Below are 13,597 nucleotides of genomic sequence, written 5' to 3'. Positions count from 1 at the left end.
TTACAGGTTTAGAAGTACTTGCACTACTTATTTTTCTATAATCCAGTCTTTTAGTATTGATAGATCTCTTAAATGTAATAATTTTGGTTGTATTTTTGTAGTAATTTATTAGGTTCAAAGAGCTCAATAATTTTATTATTAATCTCTTTGATTTCTACTTCATTGTATTTGTATATTCATTAATAGAAGTCCAACTTATTGCTAGATCTTCGCTAAATCATTAATTTTAGAGTTTTTGTCCAATTCTTAGACATAAATTCTCTTCCATTAGAGGATCTGTAATTGATATAAAGTAATTTGGTTTAACTTTAAATCCTATTACACATGTATGTAAGTTTGATTGAATTCCTCCAATAAGTGCTATTATAGGTATATCATGACATTTTCTAAATAAAGCTCTAATAGTTATCATTATTATTTATATATCTAACTTGAGGATATTTCTTTCTTTTAATCCTCTTAATTTTATCTTTAGTAAATAATGAGATTTATGTTAATCCTCCTTTAGTATCTTTTGCTCTTGTATTACCACTTATTTTTTCTATATGTTTTTACTCCATATTTTAAATTTAGATATTTTATATATTTCTTCTTAAGAAATATGATTTTATTTATTTTTCTATCATTTCATTAGAAAATCTTTTTCTGTCGATTAGATTTCCTAATTTTATATTTTGTTGTTCATTTTAGGAATTTCTTCTTATTGATTATTAGAACTACTTCCTATATTAAACATAAATATATATTCTTCTTCATCTATATCATAACTGCATTTCGATATTAATTCATATAATATTTCATCAGGATTTATTTCCTCTCGAACATATTTCTAAATCTTTTATCTATTACATTCTAGTCAAGCTTTTATGGTCGAAATCATGCTGAAATAAAAGAGGAAAAGCTAGAATGGTTATTAATTATAAAAGATTAAATCAAAATATTATTTTTGATGGATATTTTATTCCAAGAAAGGATGTTTTAATTAATTAAGCTAAACAAGTAAAATATTTTAGTAAATTTGATTGTAAATAGGGATTTTGGCAAATCACACTAACTGAAAAATCTAAACCTTTAACAGCTTTTAGTGCTCCTAACGGACATTATCAATGAAGAGTAATGCCATTTGGATTATGTTATGCACCACAAATCTTCCAAAGATGGATGAATTCTATATTCAATAAATATAAAAAAATTTGTGTAGTCTATATAGATGATATTTTAATATTTTAACTTACATTAGAAAAACATAGAAAACATTTAAATATTATTTCTCAAGAATTCATAAAACATGGAATCATATTAAGCCCTAAGAAAATAGAGTTAGAAAAAAAAGAAATAGAATTTTTAGGATTGAAATTATCTACAGATGGTCTTAAACTACATAACCATATTATAGTAAAAATAAAAGACTTTCCGAAAACATTGAAGATAAAAATAGCTTCAACAATTTTTAGAAATTATTAATTATGGAAGAAACTTATTTCCTAACTTATCTGAAAAAATAGGTAAGTTATATGTAATATTAAAAAATGATAAACCTTTTATCTAGTCTAAAAAGACTCGTAAATTATACAAAACCTAAAATCAAATAAATCATAATCCAAAATTTTATTTACCTAAACAAGGTGATAATTTAATTTTAGAAATAGATGCCTCATAAAATTATTGGGGATGTATTTTAAAAGCTAAAACAATAAATGATGAAGAACTAATATGTGGATATAGTTCGGAAAATTTAAACCAGATGAAATTAATTATGTTATATATGAAAAGAATTATTAGCAATAAAAAGGAATAAAAACTTTCTTATATATCTAGCACCTGAAAATTTTATTATAAAAGCGATAATCGAGCAGTTAAACAATTCCTTACTAACAAAAGTTTGGAAACTGTACCTAGGAGAATTAGATGGTACAATGAATTATGTACTTTTAATTTTCTTTGTATGTCCAAGAAAAACAAATACTCAAGTATGGACAAAAGAATGCAGCTTGAAGAAAAGGGCATCCGGATGCAAACAAAAGAGATTGCAACGTGGAAGCAACCATCAAATCAATGATGTGACAAGCCAATGCAAACTGAAAGCAACCATGTTAATAATGAGACAAGATTCTTATCAAAAAATTGTGCAGTATTCAAAGAAAATTAAATAGAGTTTTAGAATTCTCTTATAAATAGAAAAGAAAGAAGCCTAAAGAAGGCATCGAAAAATAATTTAGAAATATTTCTTTTTCTTTTCATTCACCATCCTCTCTTGTAAAAACTTTTCCGTTACTTCTACTTTTGTAATAAAATCTACTGTCTTCCGCATTCCCCCTTCAACCCTGAAATTCTCAAGAAGCTTAGGATAAGTCAATATGCATAGTATGATTGCAATTTTTTTCTTTATACAAACAATCTATTTCTTCCATGAAATTTATCTTTGGTACCTAAAACATTCCGTTATCTTTTTATGTCTACTCTCAAGGGCTTAAAGTCTCACTCAGACATAAACAGGCAATAGTAAGGCAAAATAGCAGATATATGGATTTTAAGATAAATAACCATGAAATAAACGGAATTATAAATAAAAGATAAAAACTTACAATGAATACTACGATATTATTTCCAAGTGTCGTTACACCGGAGCTCAGAAATTATACAAAACCTAAAATCTGAAATAAATCATAGTCCAAAAGTTTATTTACCTAAACAAGGTGATAAATTAATTTTAGAAACAGATGCCTCACAAATTTATTGGGAATGTATTTTAAAAGCTAAAACAATAAATGATGAAGAACTAGTATGTGGATATAGTTCAGAAAATTTAAACCAAATGAAATTAATTATGTTATACATGAAAAAGAATTATTAGCAATAAAAATGAAATAAAAACTTTCTTATATATCTAGCACCTAAAAAATTTATTATAAAAGCGATAATCAGCAGTTAAACAATTCTTCACTAACAAAAGTTTGGAAACTGTACCTAGAAGAATTAGATGGTACAATGAATTATGTACTTTTAATTTTGAAGTTTTATATGTAAAAGAAACTGATAATATTATTGTTGATTATCTTAGCAGGCCTTATAGATAGAGGTAAAAAAACCTCTAGAAAAAGTTGGTGAATGGACAACTGTCCATAAAAGACCCAACAAAGGGAAAACAACAAATTCTAATCAAGGATTTGTGACTATATCTGCACAAGCACCTTTTTATCCTAATCAAGGATATTATGTGCCATATCCAATAGTAAGACAACCAGTTGGAACTCATTTATCATTAACACCAAAAACAGTAAGTCAATTTCTCTTTGTCCCAAGATCCAAATTCAGCATTCCAAGCCAGTTATGCTAAAATGATTAAAGGATCAAAAAAATTTGTTGAAACAACAACAAATTCAGGAAATAAAAGATTTCTACAATCCAAGCTTACCAATAGAACTATATAATTTTATTAATGAAATATGGAAAACTCATATTTCTGAACAAAGAGCCAATTTTAGAAGAGCTCTTACTAAGTTTTCACAATTTTTAGTTGAAAAAGCAATTAAAGAAAATGAAGCTCATGATTTATTACTAAAATCTATTTTATATAGAGATTAGGAAGAGCTTGAAATAGAATATGTAGATATTAAAGAGATAAACAATATTCTTAATATATTTAAGTATTTTATTAATAAAGGAATAAATAGTCCTATTATGAATAAAATGTTTAGACTATGTTTATATAATAAAGCTAGAAAAATTTTACCAGTTGAAATTTTTACAAAAATAAATGGAGTTATTTGCAAACAACAAGCTCAATTTCAAAAGGCTTTTTAGAATATTTTCTACAAGCTTATGTTTTTACTAATGATTTAGATGAAAATTTCCTACTTTAAAATTTAGACTGGATCATGAACCATTTGTTATAAGTAGTATTGAATGGGGTTTTGTTAAAGAAATAGTAGTTCAAAATTTTTCTTTTCATTTATTAAAAGATTTTCCTGCATCTATTAAGTCTATATTATTAAACATAATAAATAAAGATGACTTTAACTATTATTTTCATATTGAAATAAGCAGCCTTATTGGGATTGCTGAAAAAAAAATTTTATCAGCCATATCAAATTTGGATTATTCAAAGAATGATTGGAAGCCCCAAATTATCAGCTCTCAAATAAGACAAAGAACACTTGACAAAAAACATTGACAAGTATTACAAAAATTCAAGTTATTATCAAACCCAAACAGGGATAGATTTGATGACAAAAGCCGAATATTTACTTCAGCAAGAAATTTATAGACTGTGAATTGATGGAAGACGAATATTGGTATATGAAACTAGAAACATCCAGAATGATAGAGATGAAGAATCTATGCAACTATTAAAAAAGATAGTTGAAATGGAGATTGAAGATTTTCCATATCATATAATAGAAGAAATAAAAAACACATGGGAGAATTGGAGTTCATCAAGACTTTCACTAAATTCAGTACATCTAGATGAGAGAGAATATCAAATAAATCTAGATAACATTCAAAAAGGATAAAGCCAAAACAGGCAGCCACGTGAAAAAATAAAGTCTAAGAAAAACAAATACTCAAGTATGGACAAAAGAAGGCAACTTGAAGAAATGACATCCAGATGTAAACAAAAAAGATTGTAACGTGGAATCAACCATCAAATTAATGATGTGACAAGACAATGCAACGTGAAAGTAACCATGTTAATAATGAGACAGAATCTTTATTAAAAAACTGTGCGGGATTCAAAGAAAATTAAATAGAATTTTAGAATTCTCTTGTAATAGAAAAGGAAGAAACCTAAAGAAGGCATGAAAAAATAGTTTAGACATCTTTCTTTTTCTTTTCATTCACTATCCTCTCCTTATAAAAACTTTTCATTCACTTCTACTTTTATAATAAAATCTATTGTCTTCCGCATTCACCTTTCAACCCTAAAATTTTTTACTATGCATATTTTACTATTTCTTTAACAGTAGTGAAAACTTCATCTAGATTTTCAGTTATCCTAAGCTTCTTGAGAATTTGTCTAGCAACATTGGTACAAATCCAGCAACAACACACAACATATCCTAACAAAACCATTTGTTCATGTCCCTAGTGAGAACTTAGAAGTTTGGGATAATTTCAGGAGGTTCTAATGTTCTACCTAAATAAAAATCATGTCACATCTTACCCTAAGCCCACCACCGTCCTCAATAAACTTTTATCAGTTTCCCAGAGACTATAGGAAGCTGAATATGCAGCCAAGAGACAATGCTCAAACAGTAACTGAGAGTGACAGTCTTACCCAGAAGTATGAACATCGAATCTTCAAGAATCAAATGTTTGTGCCCGCTTCACATTAAAATAGAAAATGTTACCGGACACTTGTCAACCTAAACCTCTTTTCGAAAATGCCATTAAAATTTAACTTTACGTGTCCCAAAGAACCACCAGACAGTGGACACGTTCAGATGCGAAATACCCATGAAATTCAGATAGACTAAGGGACTCCATTTTTTTTTACTCAAAATCAAACAAGAGTGTGGCGTCAACTCATTGGCTCTACTCTGAAGCCCGCTTTAACCCTGGCTTTGTCCTAACGCTACGATCCAAAGTTGGCATTGTCAAACATTTACTTTAAGACCCAAAACGTGGCTTCCCCGCATTGTACGACGATATGAAGTTGTTCCCAAACGAAAAGACTTTCGAACTGGGAACAACCTTTCAATAAATTAAAGATGGGGACTACTTAGATATTCATATTCTTCAATTTTTTTAGACAAGCATGAGATTCATTTGTTATTAAATTTACTAATTTATGTCATGTCTAATGGCAGGACAATACGTGTTCTAATCATCATTATCATAATCCATATTTGGGTGTGAAAATAACTATTTTTTTTTGTTTGTTTATTTGTTCTTCTTTTTTCTTTAATAGCAGAAACAAATTTTACAGAAACTTTTTTATGTTTTAGGAACCTAGATCCCATATCATGAAATGGAGAGACCCCATGCAAGTCCCCCATAGCCAATCACGTTACGACATGTCACTTCTCGAGACAAATGGCCAATCCATGTCATTTGAGAGAGAAATCCACAAGGGTGTCCAACCGGTTCCCGATAAAGCATCAACAAGAGGTATTTTCCCCATCAAAACCGGCTTCAGATCAAGTTCAGGCCCACCCCTCGGATACCCTCTCCACCACTTATAGGCACATCGTTTCCGAATCATATATTATGTTTATATACACCCTAGCTCTCCTCCATCTTAGTTTGCTTCACACTCTCTGCCCTGTAATAATATACCATACCATGTTGGCAAATAAAGAGCAGCTCCACACTGCGGCGGTGAAGATGGAACTTGGTTTATCAGGTTTAGATCACCTGGATATGCGCCACCACCCTATTACAAATATTAAATCCAGCAATAGGAACAAGAGAAGATTCAGTGATGAACAAATCAGGTCACTTGAAGTCATGTTCGAGTCGGACTCGAGACCAGAGTCACTGATAAAACAGCAGCTAGCTAATGAGCTTGGACTACAGCCTCGACAGATTGCCATCTGGTTCCAGAATAGGAGAGCTAGATCAAAAGCTAAGCAAATTGAGCGAGATTACAACGTTTTGAAAGAGAGTTATGATGCTCTTTCTTCTAGCTATGAATCCTTGAAACGAGAAAATCAAGCCTTACGTATCCAGGTATTAATTTCCACTATCATTCACTATGTAGAATTGAGTTTGGAAGGCCTTAAATTGTGAGTTCTAATACTAGTTAGTGTGTCCCAACAGCTGCAAAAACTGAAGGGTCAGCTTGAAATGGAACATGAAAACCAACAACACTGTGGACCAAACAGAGCAGATGAAAACAGTGGTAATGCCAAACCCGAGAATGGGAGTACTATACTCGACACAAACGAGAAGGTTACCATCCTATTCGAAGGATATGACCGTTTGCTTCCATGCGATGACAATAGCAGAAATGTCGAGAGCAAGGACGGAGATAGGGTGGCTCTGGACATGATAGAAGCAACCAATGGTTCCTTGACTTCATCAGAAAAATGGTGCCGCTTCGAGTCCAATTGTTTCCTAGACGAGTCAAGTTGTAGTTCAAACTGGTGGGAGTACTGGTGATGTTGAATGAGATTCAAAAGCCCACCAACCGAATTGCATCTGAAATTTTGATCCTCTACATATACATCTACACATACATACATATATATATCATCGTGTGCCTATAAACCAATGATGCATGCACTTCGTGTTCTCTTTCCATTTCCTATTCGGACATTCCCAGTTCTGAGAGCTAAGACTGAATTCAAAATACAGAAAATCATAAGCTATGGTAATGGGATTTATATTAAGTCATTTCACAAAGTTGGCTATAGATGAGGGGAAAATGAGAACCAGCACAATAATTTTCACTGCATCAGCCAAAGTATACAGAGAATGCTCAAATGTTCCCACCATTAATATTAGAAAGAGTGCGCACTAAATTGTCAAATTCTTAATACAAGCCAGAAATGTCGTTACATCAGAATGTATTGAGCAAATCTCGTACATACAGAAACCTATATAGATGAAAAAGGGCGGAAAAAAGAACACCAAATACAATTATCTAAAGCTCAGTTTTGACTTTTACATCTCCATTTTGTAAAATACTTTGTGATTGTGCGAGCCGCTTGTATTCCTGCATTGTTAAAACAGCTTTTACATAATCAGTGATAACAAAAAAAAAAACAGAGATTAGAGAATGACAAATTAGATTTGATTTTCAAGGGAACTGCAGAATCGTAGGCATAAGCTTAACAGACGCAATTTCAATTATTTAGTCTACTATTGATTCAACATGCACACATTTGAAATACTGGATTCAACATTTCGGCTTTAAAGTAACTTATTCACATGAATCTAAGCTTTTGTGATTAAAGCATGCTCTTAATGCAATAATTATAAGATGTGCAGTTCAGATATCATAAAAACATATATACTCAATGCTTCTTCAGCTCTTACTAATTCAGTAAGGAATAGTTGAATGTATTTTCCATTTTATCAAGCACCAAGTGGAGTTTTGTATGAAAATGAGGAAAATATAACATATGAAATGGATGCAAAGAAAGTCTTGGACAGAAAAACAATTTTTTAGAATGACTTCATTTCACTCATTATCTAGTCTGAAAAACTGCGCTGTCTTTATGAGAATAACATGATGACAGAAGCAAAAAGACCGCACCAGGTAAGGAGAAAATAAGCCCAGACATTTTCAAAATGCAGGCGAGACATCATTTTCAAAATGCAGGCGAGACAACATTTTCAAAATGCAGGCGAGACAACATCCATCCAAGTACAAAATCAAAGAGGAGGGTAACAAGAGGTTACAATGAGAGTGGACTAGCGTTGATGGAAAAGAAAAAGGCTAGGTGAAGAGGCAATCAATAAGTAGATTTTCCACATAAGAACCAAAATCCAATGATTAAACATTTCAGATAACATATCATATCATCAGTCAAGGCAATTAGGAGAACTGATTACTACTTCTCATGGATAACACAAAAATGAACACATATTCATAACATTTAGAAAAACATAACTATTAAATTAACTCACAGCAGCAGCACTCGCGCGTATCTCCCTGTAGGATTCAACTTCATCAGGAAATGCCTGTTCAAGCTCTTCGAGAAGATGTTTCCGTAAGCCCTATAAAATAAAACAGTAGAGTAAATACAGATCAATTTGTGCTCAATAAAATGCAATTATAACAAAATACCCTACAAAAGGAATTGAGAATTACCTTGAAAGCATCGGTTTTGCCTTTAGTAACCTGATTTTTTGCAATACAACCGTTTAAAACATCTCTCGTAAATTCATCAGGGTTCTTCCCATCATCAATCAAACTAACCCAAAAAGGAACAAATTACTACTAAGAGCTAAACAAAACAAGCAATATTAGGCATAAAACAAAGATAATATTAATAACAATAAAAGGAAACCCAACCCACTTAAGAACTTCCATCGGCACTTGAATATTACACTTTTCAGATAACTTTGCCATGTTATCGAGCTCCGTAACTAATGAATTACTGCAAAAAATGAAAAAAAAAAACTGACGAGATCAGCAATGCGGGAAAAAAGCTGACGAAAATCTTGTAAAATAAATAGATAGGGATATGAATAAAAAAATTTACAGGCGCTGAAGGAGAGGGAGCTGGGAAGCGGCATTGAAAGAAGAGACGGTGAGATATAGTTGATGAAGAAGGCCTAAAGTTTTCTGGATGGAGTTGATTACTTGATTCAGATTCTGCTTAGGATCATCATTAGGGGTTGCGTTTGCCGTCTCAGTAGTTTGAGTGCTTACCAACCCGTTTCCACCGCTCCCACTCGTCCCTAACGTTGAAGCTTGCGACGAATCCATTTTCTATAGACTCGTAATTTCTTCCTCCTCTCCTATGATTGATTCACTGGGATTAAAATTAAGAGAAGCGAGAGTAATAATTAAATAAAACTGACCGGTAGTTAAAACCCTAAAGAAACAGAAACAGAGAAGTGGGAATTGAAATCCGCCACAAACCCTAGAAATCTGCGCAAAGGCCAATGAATTTGGGGAACAAAATGTTGACTCGGATTTTCTAGTGTGTTTTGGGAATTTTGCTTTGGGTTTGATTTCGATTTTTATTATCTGGAATTCTTAATTAATGTCATATATGCCCAATATAAAGGCCCAAGCCTAAATTGAATGAAATTTGGGCTCGAATTGTTTGGGTCAGGAAAATATCCATAGAATGCCCAATTTCAGTCCATGGAGCCTTATAAAGAACTCAGCTCGCCATTTGACAACAGAATAAATCACTATTTACAACCACAACAATGTGAATTCATGATAATGCGGCTTGAGCTTTAACTCGATTGGTATCAGTATTAATTCATCATTAATTTTATATTTTTTACCTATATTATCTGTACATAACGGTGGTTAAAGTTTTTGTCAAACACCCATCTGATACGAGTTTAAACCGTATAACCTCCATCCCTATCCTAATATAAAACAGAATGGAATTTACCACCAACTTAGTAAAATATTATTGTATTTAATGAAAGCATAAATTCAATCTCAAGTAACATGGGGCCTATTTGATTAATTAAAAATTTAATTGTTTATAAAATCTTTTAATATATTACTTAAACTGAAATACCAGGTATATTTAGATTGTTTGATAAAGAATAAAATAAAATAGTTGAATGCTAAATAGATCCCTATCTATTTATTTTCTACACTTGTTTGTAGAAAAATCTTACCTAATACCTTTCTTTTATAGTTATAAAACACATTTTAAAAAATAAATTAATTTTCAATTAATTTATTTTTCAACATTTTATCATTAAAAAAAACTCACCTTGAATTTACTAATAATTGATTTATTTTTCCTTATAAAGTATCTTTTCGAAAAACAACACTTTCAGATATTGATTATTATCTCCAAAGTGAACAATACCTCATCATTGGCGCAGTAACACATAATGTTTGGTGATTGTTTTATCTTTTCCAAATTGTCTGCTAATTATTTTCTTGCATGTTATCATATATATACAAAAATGAATCTAATGACAAGAGAGTAACGTGATCTTTTAGTCTTTTCCTTATCGAACAAGTCTAACTCTGCAGAGCATATATAGGCTATACCTGATAAAATCTTGCAAGCACAAAGATGCGCTATTTCACTTTATGTAAATGAATCACCAAATATAGAGAGAACCTATCCTCCTGCCTTTAATGGAGATGGAAAATGACTGAAATGAATCGAAGTACAGTCCCAATTCAGGCTATTCCCATTTCTCCTCACATCTATTTTTTCTAGAAATTTTAAAATATTACCATCTAGGGTAATCAAATTCACATAAATAAAAAATTAAAATAAATTTCAATGGGTTAATATAAAAATTGTCGAGATATTTGTAGAATATTTATACCCATGACACAACAAAACTATCATTTAGAAAAAACAAATAGACAATTTAGTCTTTGGTTTAGTGTTAATAATACTTATAACATAAGTTCTTATATAAATTCATGGTCCCATTACCCTTATTTCTTTAAACATCTATAAAAATTCATAATCCCCACTTAAGTGATGTGAAATTATTAACAAAATACTTAAACTAAATTTACTACCTACCAACTAAAGACAAAAGCTAAATTTTGTACAATAATAAATACTAAAAACAAATATTTTCGAACTAGTTGGTGTTGATATTCAACCATATAGATCATTTTAGAGGCACATCATAAAAAGAAAGTAAGACTAATTTTGCGTTGTCGAAAGTTGGAAGTTCGTGGACAAAATTGTACGAATGATGGTGATTCCAGGAATAGACAAATACTTGACTGCAGACACGAGCCAACAATCCTTGCATCAACGGAGAGGAAAGGAAAGCGTTGTTAACATGATGGTATCATAAAAGTTGTAACACTTTCAATCAACCTTAAGATCAGATAGGAAGAAGAATAAGGTGATGATGTGAAACCTATAGCGAACCTACTCATCAATTGGTTCAAATGTCAATTTAGCAAAACAAAAAAAGTTGCCTGTTAAAAGCTATGTCTGAATAAAGCATCTTTAATATTTTTTTCACCAGCTGTACAGTTCCTTGCTGATAAATATAAGTCCCCCCCCCCCCCCCTAATAAAGCTGGTTGTTGATGATGATCTGGGCCACTAGATTAACAAAGAAATGGGTTCTAATATTCTGTTTCATTCAAGGAACATATGCTTCATCACGTGCACTTTATTAGATTCATTTATTCAAAACCATTTCTATTAGCTGATCTCATTGTCAAGCCTTTATCCCACTTGCAAATTATGTTTTTCTTTTTGCTTAGGTCTTAATCAACTTGTAGTATATATATATATTACATAAAATGATATAAAGCAGAGTGCGAGCTTTTGATGCAAGATTTGTATGTGTATATATATAAATTCTGGTGCAAAGATAAAACAAATCTTGATGAAAGGACCAGCTGTGTTTGCTTTAGAAGATGTGAGATTGGTTAGAAATGGATTTTGCCAACGTATTATACATATGCAAAGCACAATAAAGCTGAGAAGGAATCGATCCATCAAATAATACTATGAGAGGTCCCTCCCTCCTTGGGTTTTATTTTATTTTTTTTAATGTGTACAGCTCAATTCCTTTCTTTTCTCTTCATCGAATGACAGTCGAAGATGTCATTATCAGTACCTAATCCCCAAACATGCGAAATATTTATGCAGTGGATAAAATCTCAGCTAACTAAGCTAATCATACAAACAAACATCGTACGTATCTATATATATATTAGAAATTAATAAACAAAACTGGGGTGTTTCACAATTTATCTACATACCCTCCCTTGCAAGTAAAAAATCATCTCTCATTTAAGCTTTAGTTGGTGGTAGTAGTATTGATGGAGCCCCTAGGACCTGGAATCGATCCCACAGCCGATGCTTAAGCGGTGCGGTTATGTCTAACAAGAGTATATTCAATTTTTATATAATACTATCAATCAAGTATGAATACCAAGGTAAAAAGTTGATGGAATTCCAAATCCAAATCAAGAAAAAAAGAGAAACAAATCTGATATGATTCACAAAACCTAAATCAACTTGGCTAATAATCATTAATTTCGGGGATTTTAGAATTGTGGGAAATTTTAATGGTCCTTCAAATTAGTGATATACTACCTTATTTGCTGAACAACAGCAACTTGTTTGTCACTAAACAATTAAAATATTAATATCAGATGATAGCGAAATACTGGAGATTGGGGTGTTCTGTTGAGGATTGTAACCCTTTTGAGCTTTCAAGTTGAACAAAATTAAAGCACTAATCTTTAATCTGGGGGTATCAAATCTTCCCACGGGGAAAAGAATAAATTAAAGCCTTAATTCTTTTTTCCTTCAGCTTCCATTCCTATATTTCATTAATCAGACTCAATTTCAAAAAGTTAGAAAATGATCAAAGACTAATTAAAAAAATTTTTTAAGTCACTAAACTGCTAAATTCGTTGTTGCATGACGTTCTCTATTCACACTGCCTGCATCAATAAAAAACTCAGCACAAATCTGTGAAACAAAATCCAAACAACTTTCTCCTCCGATCTTCAATATATTGACCGTCAGATCGACTTGGATCTAAGGAATGTTTTTCTACTCATCAATGGATATTAATCCATTGATACCAATCGTCAAATCATCGCTAGGAGCTCACTAGTTGGATTTAAAAAATTTAAAAGCTCAGTGATTTAAATGAAAACTTTTAAATAGTTCAATAATCATTTTGTAATTTTTTGAAGTTGAGTGACTAAAACGTCAACTTAATAATAATTTAGTTACCTTGGGTGTAATTTACCCTTCTTTAAATTAGATATCCTTTTCACTACTGATAGTGCTGGTTTGATATGATAATATAGAAACCTCCACACCAGTTGTTCACTCAATCATGGTCCTAGATTTAGATTTTACACCGTACGTGTGGCACCCAACATCGTTAGTTGCTAATTATTATCTAATCCTAGATTAAAAACAATCTTCTTAACTCAAAAAGAATAATATGAAAAAGTTGCTGTTGTTGATGATGCATCAGCAGTTTCAAGC

At 31.3% G+C, this 13,597-nt stretch overlaps 2 protein-coding genes across 3 annotated transcripts; one reads left to right on the top strand and one right to left on the bottom strand.

Annotated features, from left to right (window-relative positions):
- Positions 1-5,817: 5,817 nt before the first annotated feature.
- LOC105765350 (homeobox-leucine zipper protein ATHB-12) lies at positions 5,818-7,243 on the top strand. The gene is made up of 2 exons (XM_012584386.2): positions 5,818-6,672; positions 6,763-7,243. Exons 1-2 carry the CDS (start codon positions 6,037-6,039, stop codon positions 7,102-7,104), a joined length of 978 nt encoding a protein of 325 aa, XP_012439840.1. The 5' UTR covers positions 5,818-6,036; the 3' UTR covers positions 7,105-7,243.
- Positions 7,244-7,411: 168 nt separating this feature from the next.
- On the bottom strand, positions 7,412-9,636 carry LOC105765351 (mediator of RNA polymerase II transcription subunit 10b). 2 transcript variants are annotated; one of them, XM_052625719.1, is made up of 6 exons: positions 9,539-9,636; positions 9,156-9,428; positions 8,970-9,050; positions 8,762-8,864; positions 8,578-8,667; positions 7,412-7,660 (listed from the first exon to the last, which is right to left on the bottom strand). In XM_052625719.1, exons 2-6 carry the CDS (start codon positions 9,380-9,382, stop codon positions 7,589-7,591), a joined length of 573 nt encoding a protein of 190 aa, XP_052481679.1. In that variant the 5' UTR covers positions 9,383-9,428; positions 9,539-9,636; the 3' UTR covers positions 7,412-7,588. The 2 variants fall into 2 exon arrangements, with proteins under 2 accessions (XP_052481679.1, XP_012439842.1); XM_012584388.2 differs by having other exon boundaries at positions 9,156-9,629.
- Between the last annotated feature and the right edge of the window lie 3,961 nt (positions 9,637-13,597).

This window comes from Gossypium raimondii, chromosome 12 (genome assembly GCF_025698545.1).
Source record: "Gossypium raimondii isolate GPD5lz chromosome 12, ASM2569854v1, whole genome shotgun sequence".
Lineage (NCBI taxonomy): Eukaryota > Viridiplantae > Streptophyta > Magnoliopsida > Malvales > Malvaceae > Gossypium > Gossypium raimondii.
Note: the sequence above shows the minus strand (reverse complement) of the source record. Positions and strands in the feature narration are given on the sequence as shown.